Source organism: Ochotona curzoniae, unplaced genomic scaffold, assembly GCF_017591425.1.
Source record: "Ochotona curzoniae isolate NIBS_2020 unplaced genomic scaffold, NIBS_Ocur_1.0 contig_2321, whole genome shotgun sequence".
In the NCBI taxonomy this organism is placed as follows: domain Eukaryota; kingdom Metazoa; phylum Chordata; class Mammalia; order Lagomorpha; family Ochotonidae; genus Ochotona; species Ochotona curzoniae.
The window spans coordinates 8,470,408-8,488,471 of record NW_024465421.1 but is presented as its reverse complement, the minus strand read 5'-3'; the positions used below and the strand labels follow the sequence as shown (position 1 = coordinate 8,488,471).

The following is an 18,064-nucleotide window of genomic DNA, read 5'->3' as shown; positions in this document are numbered from 1 at the left end:
AGGAGAAGAGACAGAGAGGAAGATCTTCTGTCCAATGATTCACTCCGCAAGTGACCACAATAGCCGGTGCTGCGCCGATCCAAAGCCGGGAACCAGGAATCTCTTCCTGGGTGCAGAGTTCCAAGGCATTGGGCCGTCCTTGACTGCTTTCCCAGGCCACAGGCAGGGAGCTGGATGGGAAGTGGAGCTGCTGGGATTAGAACCGGTGGCCATATAGGATCCTGGCGCGTCCAAGGTGAGGACTTTAGCTGCTAGGCCACGCCGCCGGGCCCACTACTCTTGTTTCAGCCAGTATTCCTGTTCCTCTAGTTTCATTATTTCCTAGCATTGTGTCTATTGATAAATTTATTAATTAATGCTTAACACTTGGCTTCATTGCCTGTCAAAACAAGGTGATAAGGCCTGTTCTGGGGGATCTTTGTGAATTGGATTAGTAGCTTTGGAAATGCTAGGCATATTTATAGAAACTTTGTAGATAACTGTTTCTGAATATGATCTCTAGTTTTGTTTTAATACACTTCTCGTGTTTAACAATATGTTAAGTGGTGGAATCAACAAATGGCAAGTAGAACATAAAGAATATCTCTCTCCGTTATTACAAATTTGACATTTTAGCAATTTTGAAGTGTATAGTCCAGTAACATTCTTTACCTGTTACCACTGCCTGTCACCAGAATTTCCTTCATATTCCAAATGAAAGCTCAGTGCCCATTAAAAAGTAAGTACACAGGCCGTTTTCATTTCAGCAAGCAGCTGGGACCCAGCGTTCTGCTTCCTGTTTCTGAATTTGAATACTCTATGCTTTATATTCATGGGACTGTTAAGTCTTAACTTATGGAAAGTACATATTGTGAGAATATTTTATATATATATATATATTTTTAGATTATTTTTGTTACAAAATCTGATAATATATAGAGAGGAAAGACAGAGAGGAAGGTCTTCGTCCAATGATTCACTCTCCAAGTGATCATAACAGCCATCCAAAACCAGGAGCCAGGAGCTCTTCCAGGTCTCCCACAAAAGTGCAGGGTCCCAAGACTTTGGGCTGCCCGCAATTGCTTTCCCAGGCCACAAGCAGGGAGCTGGATGGGAAGCAGGGCCGCTGTGATTAGAACCTGCACCCGTATGGGAACTCAGCATATTCAAGGTGAGGACTTTAGCCGTTAGGCCACAGCACCGGACCCAGAATATTGTATTTGTTTCAAAAAAAATTTTCCCCCAAATGTTTTTGTACCTGTCAATTCATTCCCCAGATGGCTATGACCAGGAGCCAGGACTCCATCCATGTCCCACATGGGCATGACAGGCGTCCAAGTACCAGGATACCTTCTGTTGCTTTCCTAGGTGTTTTAGCACAGCTAGATGTAAGTTGAGCAGTCTGGAGCAATCAGGACTCAAACCAGTGCCCCAGATGTGGGCATTGCAGTTTAACCTGTTGTGACACAGCTCTGGTGAGTGTGTGATGGTTTGTTTTGTTCTGTGTTTTAAATTGAGGAACAAAGAGACAAATCTTCCACCTCAAATGTCCACAGTAGTCGGGGTTGGGGAGCGATGAGCTCAATAATATGGGTCTTCTGTGGTGACAGGAAGCTGAGCTAGATCCCTGAGCTGTCAGCTGCTACCTCTTAGGGCAAACGTTATCAGGAAGCTGGAATTGGAAGCAGCTAGAACTCAACTCGGGCACTCCAGCATGAGGTGTGGAGCATGTCAGTCACACCCAACACCTGCTCTGAAGTTTTAACTCCGTTTTTTCATGCTTCTTGGACTCTTATATATGGAAGGTTTTTTGAACCGTTTATTGTTGATGGACACTTGTTTTTACCTTTTGGATATTGTGAATAATCCTGCTGTGGATCTGTATATATAACTGTGTATGTATCCATAGGCACAAAGTGATTATGTTGCTAATGTTTTCCATAGTGGCTGTGCACTTTATATCCCTACCGCAGTATACCGAGGTGGGTCCAGGGGTGTTTTTTGGTAGTTACCATGTCAGTGAGTATGCAATGGTATTTCATCATGATTTTGACTTGCTTTGCTTTGATAGTAATGTTGAGAGTCCTTTCCTGTGCTTATTGGCCATTTGCCTATCTTTGGAGATCTATTCAAGGTTTTAATGATTTTTGAAAATCAGGTCTTTTTTTTTTTTTTTTGTATATAAAGGGAACAAATTTCACAGATTTAGTAGCAATCAGTACTTACACTTGGGCCCCCATTTGCCACTCACCCACATCTTTTATTATTATTATTATTATTATTATTATTATTATTATTATTTTCGGATACTCTGTGCTGTTGGGTTGTAGGAGTTGAACTCTTATACATGGTTTGTAAATACCTCACCCATCCTGTGGATTGCTTCCTCACTCAGTTGATCATGTCCATCTTTGTGCAAAAGTTTCAGTTTTAATGTATTCCTGTTGATCTTTTTTCATAGCTGAAAAGTGGTTATTAAATTGGCCTCTGTGACACTTTGCTTTGTGTTCCTTCTCATGGCAGCGAATAGACATGGGTCGGTTTGACCTTATTGGCCTGGAGGGTCGTGTCTCTCGATATGAGGCTGACACATTTCTGCCCCGCTACCGCCTGTCTCGCCGGGTCCTGCTAGAGGTGGCTACTGCTCCTGATCCCCCACCCCGGCCCAAGCCTGTCAAGATGAAGGTCAACAGGTACCATGGTTAAGACATAGGTTGAAAAAAAAAAAGACATAGGTTGGATTCCTAAGTGGCTCTAGCTGGCTGGAGAGGTTGGAGTTGTGGGGTAAAGCTGGAAGCCAGACTAGAGTGTTGATAAGGGATCGTTGCAAGGTGCTGTGAGGGCAATGGTAGAAGAGTTGGGAGAAGCGTCTAAGTTTGCCATTGATTGTTCCCATCCTCTTGCCTCCCACCACTTTCCATACATGGTATTTTCTGATTGTCTTTATATATATATATAATCTGTTTCTGATTTGTCTTTTTTTTTTTTTTTTTTCTTATTGCTATTTTTCTCCCCTTTTACTCTTTTAATTTTTTTTTCCCTCATAGGATGTTGCAGCCTGTTCCCAAGCAAGAAGGCCGCACAATGCTAGTGAACAATCCACGGACGCCCGTAGGCCCTGTGCCAGTCCGACCCCCTCCGGGCCCTGAGCTCACAGCTCAACCCATCCCTGGCCCAAGCCCCCCAGTGCTGCCAGCACCACTGATGGTATCAGCCTCACCTGCTGGATCCCCACTTCTTTCTGCGTCACGGCCCCCTGGTCCTGTTCTCTTGCCTCCACTGCAGCCAAACAGTGGTCCTCTCCCTCAGGGTGAGTTGAAAGGAATAATGCTACTCAAGAAAGTTGTTCAGCCTGAGAATTGGTAATGAAATTAAGAGTTTGAAGAGCTGTGTTGGGGACAGGGGCTTGGTGTTTGATGGACTAAAGGGAGTATGGAGGCTTCTGGGACCAACTTAGGTTAATTAGTGTATATCTGACAGATGTTTGCTTTGTGTCTACAGTGTTGCCATCTCCCCTGGGGGTCCTGAGTGGGACCTCACGACCTCCCACGCCAACTCTGTCTCTGAAGCCAGCCCCACCTGCCCCGGTTCGTCTAAGCCCAGCCCCTCCTCCGGGTTCCTCTAGCCTGTTGAAGCCCCTGACTGTGCCACCAGGCTATACTTTCCCACCTGCTGCTGCCACCACCACCTCTGCCACTACAGTGACTGCTACCAGCACAGCAGTGCCAGCTCCAACGCCTGCCCCACAGCGCCTCTTCCTTTCTCCTGACATGCAGGCTCGTCTGCCTTGTAAGTTCCCAGGGATCCATGGTGAGGGACTTGATAGGAAGGGTTGTGCCAGGGAGCTAAAGAAGAAAAGCTTAGGAACCTGTCAGGATCAAACTTAGGCAGCCAACATATATCAAGTATTTGGCCAGACACAGATAAGTCATGTTTAAGAGCCGTAAGGAAGTCACAGATTAATTGGGGAGATCAATAAATAGGGGTCAACTAAACCTCGCAACAGATAAATCAGTTATCTTGGGGTAAAGGAGCAGCATAGAGCAGGAGGTAGTGATTAGTTTAGTCTGGTAGCAGGCCTTCGGGGGATGCTGTAAAGGTGACTGCGTAAACAAACAGGAAGGAGTATCTCTCATGCATGAGAATCTAGGAGGCTAAGTTTGTGGGGAAGGCCTGGAAGAGCTGGTAAGGGCATAGGCTGCAGATTGGGGGATCTGTGAAGTGTTGTACAACAAAGCCTTCTCTGTTTGTAGCAGGTGAAGTGGTCAGCATCGGGCAGTTGGCCTCACTGGCACAACGTCCAGTGGCTAGTACAGGTGGAAGCAAACCTCTCACCTTCCAAATCCAGGGCAACAAGCTGACTTTGACTGGTGCCCAGGTGCGCCAGCTTGCTGTGGGGCAACCCCGCCCGCTGCAAAGTAGGTAAAACCCACCCCCTGTCCTGCCTTTTTCCTCCTCTCCCCCTGTCCCCTTGTTTTGTGGCTCTTTTTTTGTTGTCAGCCTTTGTGTTTCTTCCTCTAGCTTTTGGTGAGTGGGGTGGAGGGTATTGGTTAGAGGGGGTTTCTTGGTGGAGAAGAGGTTATTTCAGAGTTTCAGTGTTAATACCTTCTCTCTTTCCCTCTCCTCTTGCCATTGCCTCTGCCCTCCCCCGGCTCATAGCTGCTTCTCTCTCTCTTTCTCTCTCCTCTTAACCCAGGGAATGTGGTGCATCTCGTGTCAGCAGGGGGGCAGCACCACCTCATCAGCCAGCCTGCCCACGTGGCCCTCATCCAGGCCGTGGCCCCGACCCCTGGCCCCACCCCTGTCTCTGTGCTGCCTTCTTCGACCCCCAGCACCACCCCTGCCCCCACAGGCCTCAGCCTTCCGCTTGCTGCTAACCAGGGTGAGGCACCTGGCCTTCCTACTTACTTACCCCTTGCTGGCCTTGGTCTTTCCAAGTGTGTCCTGGGCTCCTGTCTGTCCAGCCTGCCTTTGGTGTTGTTTTCCCTTGCCAGTATCTGTCTGCTGCCCTCTCCTACCATTAGATTTCTTCCATCTTTTGGGTCTTTTTCTACCTTCCCCTCAATGTAGCTTCCTCTTACAGTGCCACCAACCATGGTGAATAACACAGGCGTGGTGAAGATTGTAGTGAGACAGGCCCATCGGGATGGACTGACTCCTGTTCCTCCATTGGCCCCGGTACCCCGGCCTCCGAGTTCTGGGCTTCCAGCTGTGTTGACTCCACGCCCCACATTAGCCTCTGGCCGACTTCCCTCACCTACTCTGGGTACTGCCCGCTCTCCCATTCCTACAACGGCTCTGGTGAGGCCTCTTCTCAAGCTGGTTCATGGTTCTTCACCTGAAGTCAATGGTGAGTCTAAGTGTTTGAGGTCAAAATTTTTTTGCTGGAAGTGGAGATAAGAGGGGGCAGCTTTGAGGGTTTCTTGATAGTGGATCCTTTAATTATCATCGTTAACTGGCTTGATTTACAGTAGGCCCCAGAGCAGGGCTACCTAAGCTCTGACCTAACTCCAAGCATTTGTTGGTACCTTGGAGGGGAAGAAAATGTTGTCACTGTCCTTGGATTTTTTACTTTTATGTTGTGAGGGTTAAGGCTTTCTAGGGAACAGGTTGCCTGGGATTCAGGGGAGTGATGGGAGAGGGTAGTTAAAAAAAAGGAATTTTGAGCTAACTTGTCCTCTATCTCCACAGCTTCAGCACCCGGAGCCGCTCCCTTGACAATGTCTTCTCCTCTGCATGTGCCATCCTCACTGCCTGGGTCAAATTCTTCTCCCGTACCGATTCCTAGCCCCTCCCCCCTTGCTAGCTCTGTGCCCTCAACAATCCCAGTCCCAGTGTCGTCGTCTTCACTCCCCACCTCTGTCCCTACCACACTTCCTGCCTCAACTCCACTTACCATCCCCATCTCGGCTCCCTTGCCTGTTTCGGCTTCGGGTCCAGCTCTTTTGACCAGTGTGACTCCGACACTGGCGCCTGTTGTTTCAACGGCTCCTGGACCTCCCTCTTTGGCACCTGTTACAGCTTCTCCATCGGCATCACCCTTGACACTAGGTTTGGCTACAGCTCCATCCCTGTCCCCATCTCAGACACCTAGTCACCCTCTGTTGTTGGCCCCCACCTCTTCACATGTTCCAGGGTTGAACTCAGCTGTGGCCCCAGCTTGCTCACCTGTCCTGGTGCCAGCCTCAGCCCTGGCCAGTCCTTTTCCAGCAACGCCAAATTCAGCTCCAGCTCAGGCTTCCCTTCTGGCTCCAGCACCTTCTCCATCTCAGACTTTGGCCTCCTCTCTGGCTCCTATGGCGGCTACACAGACAGCAATCCTGGCTCCTCCAGCTGCTCCCCTGGCTCCTCTTCCAGTCCTGGCTCCATCACCAGGCCCTGCTCCTATCCTGGCTCCATCACAGACTCCGGTTCCAGTTATGGCTCCATCGTCTACTCCAGGAACCCCTTTAGCCTCAGCATCTTCACTGGTGCAAGCCTCAACTCCTATATTGACTCCATCATCAACACAGACCGTCGTATCAGCCCCAGTTCCATCACCGCTCCCAAGCCCAGCTTCTACACAGACACTTACCCTAGCCCCAGCTTTAGCATCCACTCTTGGCAGCTCATCTCCATCTCAGACGCTTTCTTTGGGCATGGGAAGCCCCCAGGGGCCCTATCCAACTCAGACATTGTCATTGACTCCAGCGTCATCCTTGCTGCCAACTCCAGCCCAAGCACTGTCTTTGACACCAGGACCAGCACTGGGTCCAACGCAAACGCTGTCTTTGGCTCCAGCCTCTCCAATCGGCCCAGCTCCAGCTCACACGCTGACTCTGGCTCCAGCATCGTCATCTACTTCACTCCTGGCCCCACCTTCAGTACAAACACTGACCTTGAGCCCTGCCCCGGTTCCAGTGCCCACCATGGGCCCTGTTTCTGCTCAGACTCTGGCACTGGCTCCAGCCTCAACACAGGCCCCAGCTTCCCAGGCAGCTTCGCTTGTGTCAGCATCTGGCGCTGCTGGCTTGCCTGGCACCATGGTATCCCGACTGCCTGTTCCCAAGGATGAGCCTGAAACACTGACGTTGCGCTCTGGTCCCCCCAGCCCTCCCTCCACTGCTACCTCGTTCAGTGGCCCCCGGCCTCGACGCCAGCCCCCCCCACCACCTCGTTCCCCTTTCTATCTGGTAAGTTGCATTTCCTCCAAGAAGAGGGCACTGGGGCTTGAGTTACTCTGGAGTATTGGTGGATTGTCTAGAATGGAGTGTACCTGTGCATGTGGCAAAGCAACAGTGCCATGAGCTACGTGTTTGAGTGGCCATCAGACACTTTAAGCCCGTATTGTTCTGTGTAAATTAGTAATAATTAATGTCCTTCCTGTCTAGCGTTAATTGAGGGCTGAGTGTGATTTTAGAAATACTAATCACTAATTGGTGATGGATTCAAGGCTTTTTTTTTAAACTAGTAATCTGCTTGATTCTCTGGATTGTTGACAGCTAATTGCATCCTTATGTATTTTTTAACTTTTATTATTATTACTTTTTTTTAAAGATTTATTCATTTTTATTACAAAGTCAGATATACAGAGAGAGGAGAGAGAGAGAGGAAGATCTTCTGTCTGATGATTCACTCCCCAAGTGAGCCGTAATGGCTGGTGCTGCTCCGATCCAAAGCTGGGAACCAGGAACCTCTTCCTCCGGGTATCCGACATGGGTGCAGGGTCCCAAAGCATTGGGTCGTCCTCGACTGCTTTGCCAGGCCACAAGCAGGGAGCTGGATGGGAAGCAGGGCTGCCGGGATTAGAACCAGTGCCCATATGGGATCCTGGGCGTTCAAGGCGAGGACTGTAGCTGCTAGGCCACGGCACCGGGCCCTATTATTATTAAGGGGTAGAGTTACAGAAAGGGGAGATCTTCCATCCACTGGTCACTCCCAAAATGGCTGAGATGACCAGAGCTTGGCTATTCTGAAGCTAGGAGCCAGAAGCTACTTTCAGGTCTCCCAAGTGGACACAGGGGCCCAAGCACTAGAACCATCCTTTGCTGCTTTTCCAGGCTGTTGGTGTGGAGCAGCCAAGACTTGAACTGGTGCACATATGGAATGCTGGGATTGCAGGTGGTGCCTTTACTTGTAGTATCACAGCGCTAGTACTTAATTGCCTCATTTTACAGAAGACATAACTGGCCCACTTCATGTTCTATTTTTTTAAGATTTATTTTAATTTTTATTGGAAAGTCAGGTATACAGAGAGGAAGACAGACAGACAGGAGTATTTGTCAGATGATTCACTTTCCAAGCAACCACAACTGTCAGAGCTGTGCCAATCTGAAGCCAGGATCCCAGAGCCTCTTCTGGGTCTCCCACATGGGCGCAGAGTCCTAAGGCTTTGAGCTGTCCTCTACTGCTTTCAGGCCACAAGCAGAGAGCTAGATGGGGAAGCAGGGCCGTTAAGATTAGAACCTGTTCCCATATGGATCCCAGTGTGTGCAGGGCAAGGACTTTAGCCACTAGGCTACCACTTCAGGCCCTACATGTCCTGAAAGTTACATAATTTATGAGAACATGTTTACTCTTGTCCTCCGCAAGAGGTAGTTTTCAAATATGGGAAGACTTTTCTCAATTGTAAAACCATTACCAGTGAGATTTCAACAGATTAATGGACCCCATAGATAATTTTTTTTAAAGATTTATTTATTTTTTTATTGGAAAGGCAGGTGTACAGAGAGAAGGAGATAGAGAAAGATCTTCTGTCCACTGGACCATTCCCTAAGTGGCTGCAATGGCCAGGAGCTTCTTCTAGGTCTCTCATTTGTGTGCAGGGTCCCAAAGCTTTTACTGTCCTCTACTGCTTTCCCAGGCAACAGGTAGGGATCTGGATGTGAAGTGGAGCAGCTGACATATAAACGTGCCCGTAGGGGATCTCAGCACATGTGAGGCAAGGATGTAGCCATTAGGTTATCACGTTGGGCTCAGTAATACTTATTTACAATCCTGAGTCTCTGACAGTCAACTCTTACTAATTTTTTGTATCCATACTGATAAATGGGAGGAAAAAAAAAAAAAACTTTGTTCCTGGTTCTTTCATTAGCTTTCTGATGGCCATTTTCCCTACATTATAAGCAGTTTGATACATGGAGGAATAGACTAATCTCTGAATCTAGGTTAAAATACGTGGCAGAGGAATTACTGAGGAGAAAGATCCATTGAGAGCCTCCTGCCCCTCTATCCTCTCGTGCTACCGCCACTGCTTCAGCTGTGAATCAGCCTGATGTCACCACCTTCCAACAGGGCCACTGGCTCTGTTGTTGATTTTTTCCTAACACTGCCAAGGTGGTCCTTGCTTATTAAAAATGGGAAGAAAAGCCATGGTGGCTTAATTTTTGTTTCCTCTGCATTTTTTTTACAGAGTGAGGGACATTCAGAGAGGATAGCAGACTGATCTTCCATCTGCTGAGTCACTAACCAAATGGCCATAATGGCTAAACTGAAGTCAGGAGGCCGGAGCTGCTTCTAGGTCTCACGTGTATACATGGGCCGAAGCAGTTGTGTCATCTGCTGGTGCTGTCCCAGGCATGTTAGCGGGAAGCTGGATTGGAATTGGAGTAGCCAGGTCACAGGCAACAGTTTTTACCTGCCATGCCACAACGCTGGCCCAGTGTTAAACATCCCTAATCAAAAACCCCAAATGCTCAAAAATCAACTTTTTTTTTTTAATGCCACCATGATGCCCCAAAGGTTTCATAGCTTGTAATATTTTAGAGTTCAGATTCCTGGATTAAAACTGCTCAGCAGGTAAAGTCTACAGATATTTTGAATTGAAGAAAAAAAAGCAAATTCCAGAAGTTTCTGATTCCAGGCCTTTTGGATGCATATAGGATAGTCACCCAGTAATAGCTATTTAAAGCTTTTTTTCTTATATAATGATATGTAAATCACATGCTATACAACTATACTCACCCTGTTAAAAGTGTGCACTTTGAGCGACCTTGGTTTGCACTCATAGGGGCGGGTGTCCAGCCTGTGACAGATGCAGGTTCAGTTCCTCCCTGCAGCTCTTCATGCCAGCTTCCCGGGAGCTCCTTAGGCTGGTCTCCTGGCATCCATGTAGGAGATCTGGATTAAGTTTTCCTTTCCTGGCTTCAGCCAAGCCAACCCTGGCTGCCATAAGCCTTTGGATATCAGAACAGGAAGTGGGGCTTCAGAAAGAAACTCTGCCACCCCTTTAGCAATCACCCCCCCTTCCCTTCATCCTGTTCATCCTGTTTAGCCTAGGCAACCACGGCTCTATTTGGTGTGTGTATAGATTCGCCAGTGGATTGTGCAGCAAAATTATTGGAAAATATATATCATGAGATAACTATACATGAATTTCCATTTTTTCCTTTTTTGCAGTGAAAAAAGCATACCATTTAATTCCATTTTCCATGACCCTTTTGAAGTACTCTGTGTTGTGCTTGGGATGGATTGACTTGGGGTTCACATGTTTTTAAGGTTCATATGTATAATAATGTGCATCAGACATTTTTTTTAATTGAATAATTTTCCATTGTATATTGATAGATGAACAGTTGATGGAGATATTTGAGTTGTTTCTACTTTCTGTCATGAATAATGCTAACTGTACATTGCACATACAAGTTTTGGTAGGAAAGCATTTTCAGATCCTAAACATACCATGGCAAGTAGAATTGCTGGGTAACTTGGTGACTATGTTTACGTGTTTGAAGTACTGCCAAACTGTTTGTTTTAATTTTCTTCAGTTGAGAACGGCCCAAAGCCTTGGGATCCTGCACCCGCCTGGGAGACCTGGAAGAAGTTTCTAGCCCCTGGCTTCGGATTGACTCAGCTCCAGTTATTGCAGCCGCTTGGGGAGTGACCGATCAGATGGAAGTTCTTCTCTGTCTGTGTCCTCTCTATATTGGACTTTCCATTAAAAATGAATAAATCTTTATTTAAAGAAAGAAAAAAAGGCAAAGTTATAGAAAGAGGGAGAAACAGAGATCCCATTTGCTAATTGACTTGCCAGACGGCTGTTATGGAACACACTGAAACCAGGAACCAGGATCTCCCATGTGGATACAAGGTTTCTAGGGTTTGGGCCATCCTTTGTTGCTTTCCCAGAAGAAGCAATTGGGACAAGAACCGGCACCTAAATGGGATGCTGGTACTGCAGGCAGAAAATTAAGAGTGCAATGCCACTGTGCCAGCCCCACACAAACTTTTTTTTTTTTTTTTAAGATTTATTTATTTTTATTGGAAAGGCAAATATATAGAGACGAGGAGAGACAGAGAGGAAGTTCTTCCATCCGATTATTCACTCCCCAAGTGGCCGCAACGGCTAGAGCTGAGCCAATCTAAAGCCAGGGGCTAGAACTTCCTCCAGGTCTCCCATGCGGGTACAGGGTCCCAACGCTTTGGGCTTTCCTCGACTGCTTTCCCAGGCCACAAGCAGGGAGCTGGATGGGAAGTGGAGCTGCTGGGATTAGAACCAACAACCATATGGGATCCCGACACATGCAAGGCGAGGACTTTAACCACTGTGCCATTGTTCTGGGCCCCACCCAAACTTTTTTTTAAGATTTGTTTATTTTTATTGAAAGGCGGATATACAGAGAGAAGGAGAGACAGGGAGGAAGATCTTCCGTCTGATGATTCACTCCCCAAGTGACTGCAACGGCTGGATGGAGCTGAGCCAATGCAAAGCCAGGAGCCAGGAGCTCCTCCAGGTCTCCCACTTGGGTGCAGGGCCCTGGGCCATCCTCAGCTGCTTTCCCAGGCCACAAGCAGGGAGCTGGATGGGAAGTGGAGCTGCCGAGATTAGAACTGGTGATGATATGGAATCCCGGGCGTGCAAGACGAGGACTTTAACCACTATGCCATCGTGCCAGGTCCCCAAACTGTTTTCTAAAGTGACTGTATTTTGAACGTTTGACATTCCGGTGTCAGGCTGCCAGTGCAGTAAGTGCCATGGAAGAGACTGTGGTGCTTTTACAGATTGAAACTTTTGAAGCATAAAGCAGGAAGAGACTTGGGTCCAGGTCACCCAGGCTTCCTGCTTGCCACATTACCTTTTGTTTCTTAAGGATCGTGGTTATACTGGAAGGGTGGCAGGTTAATTGTCCTGCCATCCTGTCCCAGGCTGGCCCAGGGTAACACCTGCTGGGAATTTGATTAGCTCTCTGTATCCTGGTCAGCAGTTTGAGGGGAGAGTTCTTATGATATTTGTGGCACACCACAAAAAGATGAATTCAGTGTTGTGGAATTAGTTTCGTTATTTAGGACTTGCCATTCTTTCCATAAACTTATTGGAATGTGGGTCTTATTTTAAGTATCCAGGAATTCTGCTTGGGTAGCACAGAAGATAAAGATTTTTCGGAGAAAGTTTTATTTAGTATTGTAAGAGTAGTAGTTTTCATGGATAACCTGGGAAACTACAGAAATACAGTATAATTTTGGATATTTTATTTCTGTGTGGCCAGAACTGTGAGGTGTGTGGTGTTTTCAAGATGTATTTATTGGAAAGACAGATAGAAGGAGAGAAAGAATGAGAAATGTTTTTCTGTCTGCCAGTTTGCTCTCCCAGTTGCCATTAACAGCTGGGACAAGCTGAAACCAGGAGCCAAGAACTCTGCCTGGGTCTCCAGTGTGGGTGGCAGGGACGTAGCACTTCAGCTGTCACCTGCTGCCTCCCAGAGTGCACGTCTACAGGAAGCTGGATTGGAGGCAGGACTAGACACCGGTGCTTCAGTGTGCGATGCGGGCCGTCGTGAGCTGCAGCCTGAGCCCTGCAGCACAGTGCCTGCCTCTCTTTCACTCTGTTTTGTTTTTGGATAATGACTTTAATGAGTGTTCTCAAGGACTGATTACTTTTTCTCTGTTTTGTTCTTCCATGCCTAGGACTCTCTGGAGGAAAAGCGGAAGCGACAACGAGCTGAACGCCTGGAACGGATTTTCCAACTTAGTGAGGCTCATGGGGCCCTGGCACCCGTGTATGGGACTGAAGTCCTGGATTTCTGTACCCTGCCCCAACCTGTTGCCAGCCCCATCGGCCCTCGTCCTCCTGGCCCCAGCCACCCCACCTTTTGGACTTATACCGAGGCTGCCCACCGGGCTGTACTGTTTCCCCAGCAACGACTAGACCAGCTGTCAGAAATCATTGAGAGGTTGGCAGGGCTAAGTGCTCATGGGGAGTGGGTCTTGGGGCCTCGAAGTGGATGTAGTGCTTAGGGCTGGTGAAGGTGTGAATTGCAGGGTGTTTCAGGATTCCATCTTTTACACTGCTTGCCTTTTCTACACAGGTTCATCTTTGTCATGCCTCCTGTGGAGGCACCTCCCCCATCCCTACATGCCTGCCACCCACCTCCTTGGCTGGCCCCCCGGCAGGCAGCCTTCCAGGAGCAGTTGGCCTGTGAACTCTGGCCGCGGGCTCGCCCTTTGCACCGTATTGTGTGTAACATGCGCACCCAGTTCCCTGACCTGAGGCTCATCCAGTATGATTGCGGTGAGTTCACTGGCCAGTGTGGTGTCCTTGACCTCTTTCTTTGTAATAAGACTACTGTAATAGGGATGCTGCCTGCTGTGGCTTGAGGTTCCTTTAGATCGTCATTTAGGTTGTACGCCTGGGCAAAATAAAGAATTGGCTTTATGATCGATTCTTGTCATTTGTAATGTGCTTCCAATGCAATTACTTGGTCAGTGGTTGGTTTATGAACATCTGTCATATTTTGCTGTTCATTTGGAACAGAGTAATAAATCAACATAGTTTTTACATTTATGAGGAAATGTATACAATGGCACAAATAGTAAATTGAGGTTTGGAAAAAGGCAAGGACCCTTGCATTGAAAGTCAGATATTCAAAGAAAGGGAGAGACAGAAAGATACTCCACTCACTGGTTCACCAAGTAGTCAGATGGCCAGAGCTAAATTGATCCGAAACCAGGAGCTTCCTCTGGTCTCCATGGAGGTGCAAGATCCCAAGAGTTTGGGCCGTCCTCGACTGTTTTTTTAGTCCGTAAACAGGGAGCTTGATGGAAATGGAGTAGCCAGGATACGAACCAGCGCCCATATGGAATCCTGGTGCATGCAAGGCAAGAACTTGAGCCGCTAGGTTACTACACCATGACCCCTCCTCCTTTTTCATGTTAGGTTTGGGGAGAGAGGAGAAAGGACTTATAGCTGAATGCCTCACATCTCATTAGCTTAAACTGGGACATATGCCCATCCCTAGAGTAACCACTGACGGAAATAGTAACCACTGACGGAAATAGTAAAATCGGACCAGTCATGATTTGCTTTCCGGAGTTGGGCATATCTTGGACACAAGTCATCTGCTAGGTGTTTGCAGTGCTACTCAGATTCTAGTTTCCGTGAATGCCTATTGGACAGTGTTGCTAGTTTCTACCAAACACCTCTGAACAGACATTCTCTTAGTGACATGTTTGGCAATCAGTGTTCTAGAACCACGCAAATCATTTCTTACCACAAGTTAAAGCTTTTTAAAAATATATATTTAGTATTAAAAATCATTCAGATGAAATGAAAATCTTTATTGAAAGTATTCAGAGTAAGGACAGGTATTTGGGGCAGCAGTTAAGAAGCCATTCAGCCTTGAGCCTGGCGCAGTATAGCCTAGTGGCTAAAGTCCTCACCTTGCATCCATTGGGGTCCCAAATGGACACCAGTTCGCGTCTCAACAGATCCACTTCCCATCCAGCACCCTGCTTGTGTCCTGGGAAAGCAGTCGAGGACGGCCCAAAGCCTTGGGACCCTGCACCCACGTAGAAGACCTGGGGGAGACTTCTGAGCTCCTGAGTTCAGATCGGCTCAGCTCTAGCCGTTCTAGCCACTCGGAGAGTAAATCAGTGCCCGGAGATTCTTCTCCTCTCTATCTATCTGACTTTTTAATAAAAATAAAACAAATCTTTTTCTTTTTAAAGCCATTCAGCTTAGAAAATAGCAGAGGATGTCCTGAGTAATTGGGATCCCATCCAGTCCCAGACAGAGTGCTTAAGTGCTGGCTCCAGCCTAACCCAGCCGTTTGGGTTGTGAACCAACATAGGTGATCTCTTTCTCTCCCTTCCCACCCCTAACTTTACTTTTCTAATAAATAGTAAAAAGATTTTTAAAAAGATATATTTATTATTGTTGAGCAGATTTACAGAGAAGATCAGAAAGAAAGAAGTTCGATCTGCAGGTTCACTCCCCAAATGGCCACAATGGTCAAAGCTGAGCTGGTTGAAGCCAGGAGCACCCTCCAAGTCTCCCACGTGGGTGTAGAGATCCCAAGGACTTGGGGCCTCTTCCATCACTCTCCCAGATCACAAGTCTTGGATTGGAAGTGAAACAGCCATGACACAAACCAGCACCCATTTGGGGTGCCAACACTTCAAGACAGAGGATTAGCATGTTGAGCACTGGCCCAAATGAATAATTAATAAATCCTAAAACATTTTCTAGAGAAGCTGCTTTAGATGCCTACAATTGTTATAAGAGTGCTTGTGTTTGAGTCCTCTCTCCTCTCTCCATTCCAGCTTCTCGCTGATGGGCACTGTGAGAGGCAATGGAAGGTGGCACAGAGTCCATGCGGGATTCTTGGATTCAGTTGCTGGTTCCTAGCTTTGGCCTGGCCCAGGAAGTCAAAGTCCGTGAATGGGAGTTCTGTCTGCCTTTCCAGTAAACATTTAGAAGAAACAGTCAAACTGACTTAGCAGAAGATGTTGTTTCTGTGTTTGATGGGAGGTTGAACTAGATAACCTCATGCAATCTTATCTATATAGTTCTGATCTGTAAGCCATGATTTTGTTGAGATCTGTCCTGTGAATCTTTCTGTGGCTGTTGTAGTACTTAAAGAGCTCTTATTAATCAACCATTGAAGATTCTGGTCATCACCCTGATGATCTGTATTAACCTACCTGTAAGTAGACTGAGAGAAGCTACATCTCCGACAGAAGTAGACTAAAGGGCAGCTAATGTTTGGAGGCAGGTATTTTTCCTCTAAACTTTTATTGCTTTACAGCCAGAGCCTTCCAGTGCTGAATGTTTCCCCAATTCCACCTTAAAGCCAGCTCCTCTGTACCCCTTCATGTCTCTTCAGGAAAGTTGCAGACATTGGCAGTGCTGTTGCGGCAACTCAAGACAGAGGGCCACCGGGTCCTTATCTTCACCCAGATGACCCGAATGCTCGACGTGTTGGAGCAGTTTCTCACCTATCATGGTCACCTCTATCTGCGTCTGGATGGGTCTACTAGAGTTGAACAAAGACAGGTAACCCAGATATCCTCATCCCTGAGAGGCTGATCTAGGCTGCTGTTGTCTTTTTCAGGCCTCAAGCTTCAGCACTAAGCTTTGGACCTGTTTTTAGGGATAGGATTCCAAATACATCTTTTCTTTTTCCTCTAGGCCTTGATGGAACGATTCAATGCAGACAAACGCATATTCTGCTTCATCCTTTCAACTCGGAGTGGGGGTGTGGGCGTGAACCTGACAGGAGCAGACACTGTTGTTTTTTATGACAGCGACTGGAATCCCACCATGGATGCCCAGGCCCAAGATCGCTGTCATCGGATTGGCCAGACCCGAGATGTTCACATCTATAGGTATTGCCTAGATTTCTCTCATCTTAACATCCCCTTTCTTGTAAGGGTTTCCTTAAGTTTTGACTGTTTACACTCAACCTGCATCACTCCTAGGCTTATCAGTGAACGGACAGTGGAGGAAAACATCCTGAAAAAGGCAAACCAGAAGAGAATGTTGGGAGACATGGCCATTGAGGGAGGCAACTTCACCACAGCCTACTTTAAACAGGTACTATGTAAAGTTTTTCATAGTGTGCAGAAAACTATGTCTTGTTAAAGAGGAACTGTTTGGGCTTTTTACAGATAGGCTAATTCAAACGTGGCTCATGTAACACTTGCTTCAGAGTGGTGGACCCAGGACTGGCATTCCATTTGGTTCTGAAACTTTGTCTCTGTTCTAACAGCAGACCATCCGAGAACTGTTTGATATGCCTGTAGAGGAGCCTGGCTCCTCTGTGTCCTCGGCCCCCGAAGAAGAAGAAGAGACTGTGGCCAGCAAGCAGACCCATATTCTGGAGCAGGTGACAAAATAGTGGATAATCCCTAAAGTAGAACCAATACATATTCTGTCAGTCTCTTAAAAATAATTTCATTTATTCAGAAGATTTACAGAAAGAAAGCAAGATCTAATTGCTGCTTCACTCCTGAGATGGCCACAGCAGCCATAGCTGGACAGAACAAGAACAGAGGCTTGTCCTGAGTCTCCCACATGGGTGCAGGAGCCCAAACACTTGGGTCAACTTGTACTGTTTTCCCAGGCATATTAGCAGGGAGCTGGATCAGGAAGTGGAGCTGGCAGCACTTGAACCATATGGGATGATGGCATCATAGGCAGTATGCCATAGCTCTGGCTCCTGTTTATTATTTTGTTGAGATTGTCCCTGGGGTAAAAACTACTATGGCTGCTTCTCAGATTATAGCAAGACTTTGATAGTTTTTAAGTATATTGCTTATTGATTCACATACTTTGGTGAGAAAGAAAGAAGAACAAAGGTATCCTTACTTCTGTATTTGAATTCAAGCAGTGCTTTGGGATCTGTTTTATTTGAAAGGTGAAGTTACAGTCATCTTTGGTTTATTCTTCAAATGTCTGTGATGGCCAGAGTTGGTCCAGGCCCAAACAAGGATCCTAGAAATCCATCCAGATCTCCCACATGGGTATAGTGTCTCAAGTATTGGGACCATCTTCTGTTACTTTTGCAGGCACATTAACAGCTGAATAAGAAGTGGAGCAGCTGGGACTTAAACCAGAGCTCACGTGGGATGACAGCGTCACAGCATTTTAACTTACTGTACCACATCTGGCCCGTAGTGTTTGTAGAGGCCAGCCTTGGGGCGTGGTGGTAAAGCTGCTCCTATGGTGTCAGAATCCCAAAGGAGCACCAGTTTGAACCCTGGCTACTGTGCTTCCCATCCAGATCTCTGCTAATGGCCTGGGAAAAGCAACGGAAGCTGGCACAAGTAGTTGGAGCCCTTATACTCACATGAGGGACCCAAAACAAGCTCCTAGCTTTTGGCTTCAGCC

The 18,064-nt window shown here is 47.1% G+C and overlaps 1 protein-coding gene across 2 annotated transcripts in view; it reads left to right on the top strand.

Moving 5' to 3' along the window:
* LOC121151534 (Snf2 related CREBBP activator protein) overlaps positions 1–18,064 on the top strand; it is a 41,478-nt gene that overhangs the window by 18,389 nt on the left and 5,025 nt on the right. The window contains exons 19-31 of one of the 2 annotated variants that reach the window (XM_040973003.1): positions 2,503–2,672; positions 3,027–3,289; positions 3,481–3,768; positions 4,233–4,397; positions 4,676–4,861; positions 5,063–5,329; positions 5,671–7,151; positions 12,862–13,127; positions 13,263–13,465; positions 16,059–16,228; positions 16,364–16,560; positions 16,654–16,768; positions 16,944–17,060. In XM_040973003.1, coding sequence (XP_040828937.1) covers positions 2,503–2,672; positions 3,027–3,289; positions 3,481–3,768; positions 4,233–4,397; positions 4,676–4,861; positions 5,063–5,329; positions 5,671–7,151; positions 12,862–13,127; positions 13,263–13,465; positions 16,059–16,228; positions 16,364–16,560; positions 16,654–16,768; positions 16,944–17,060 — 3,888 coding nt within the window. The remainder of the gene's footprint in view (positions 1–2,502; positions 2,673–3,026; positions 3,290–3,480; positions 3,769–4,232; positions 4,398–4,675; positions 4,862–5,062; positions 5,330–5,670; positions 7,152–12,861; positions 13,128–13,262; positions 13,466–16,058; positions 16,229–16,363; positions 16,561–16,653; positions 16,769–16,943; positions 17,061–18,064) is intronic. The other variant, XM_040973004.1, reaches the window with a different exon arrangement.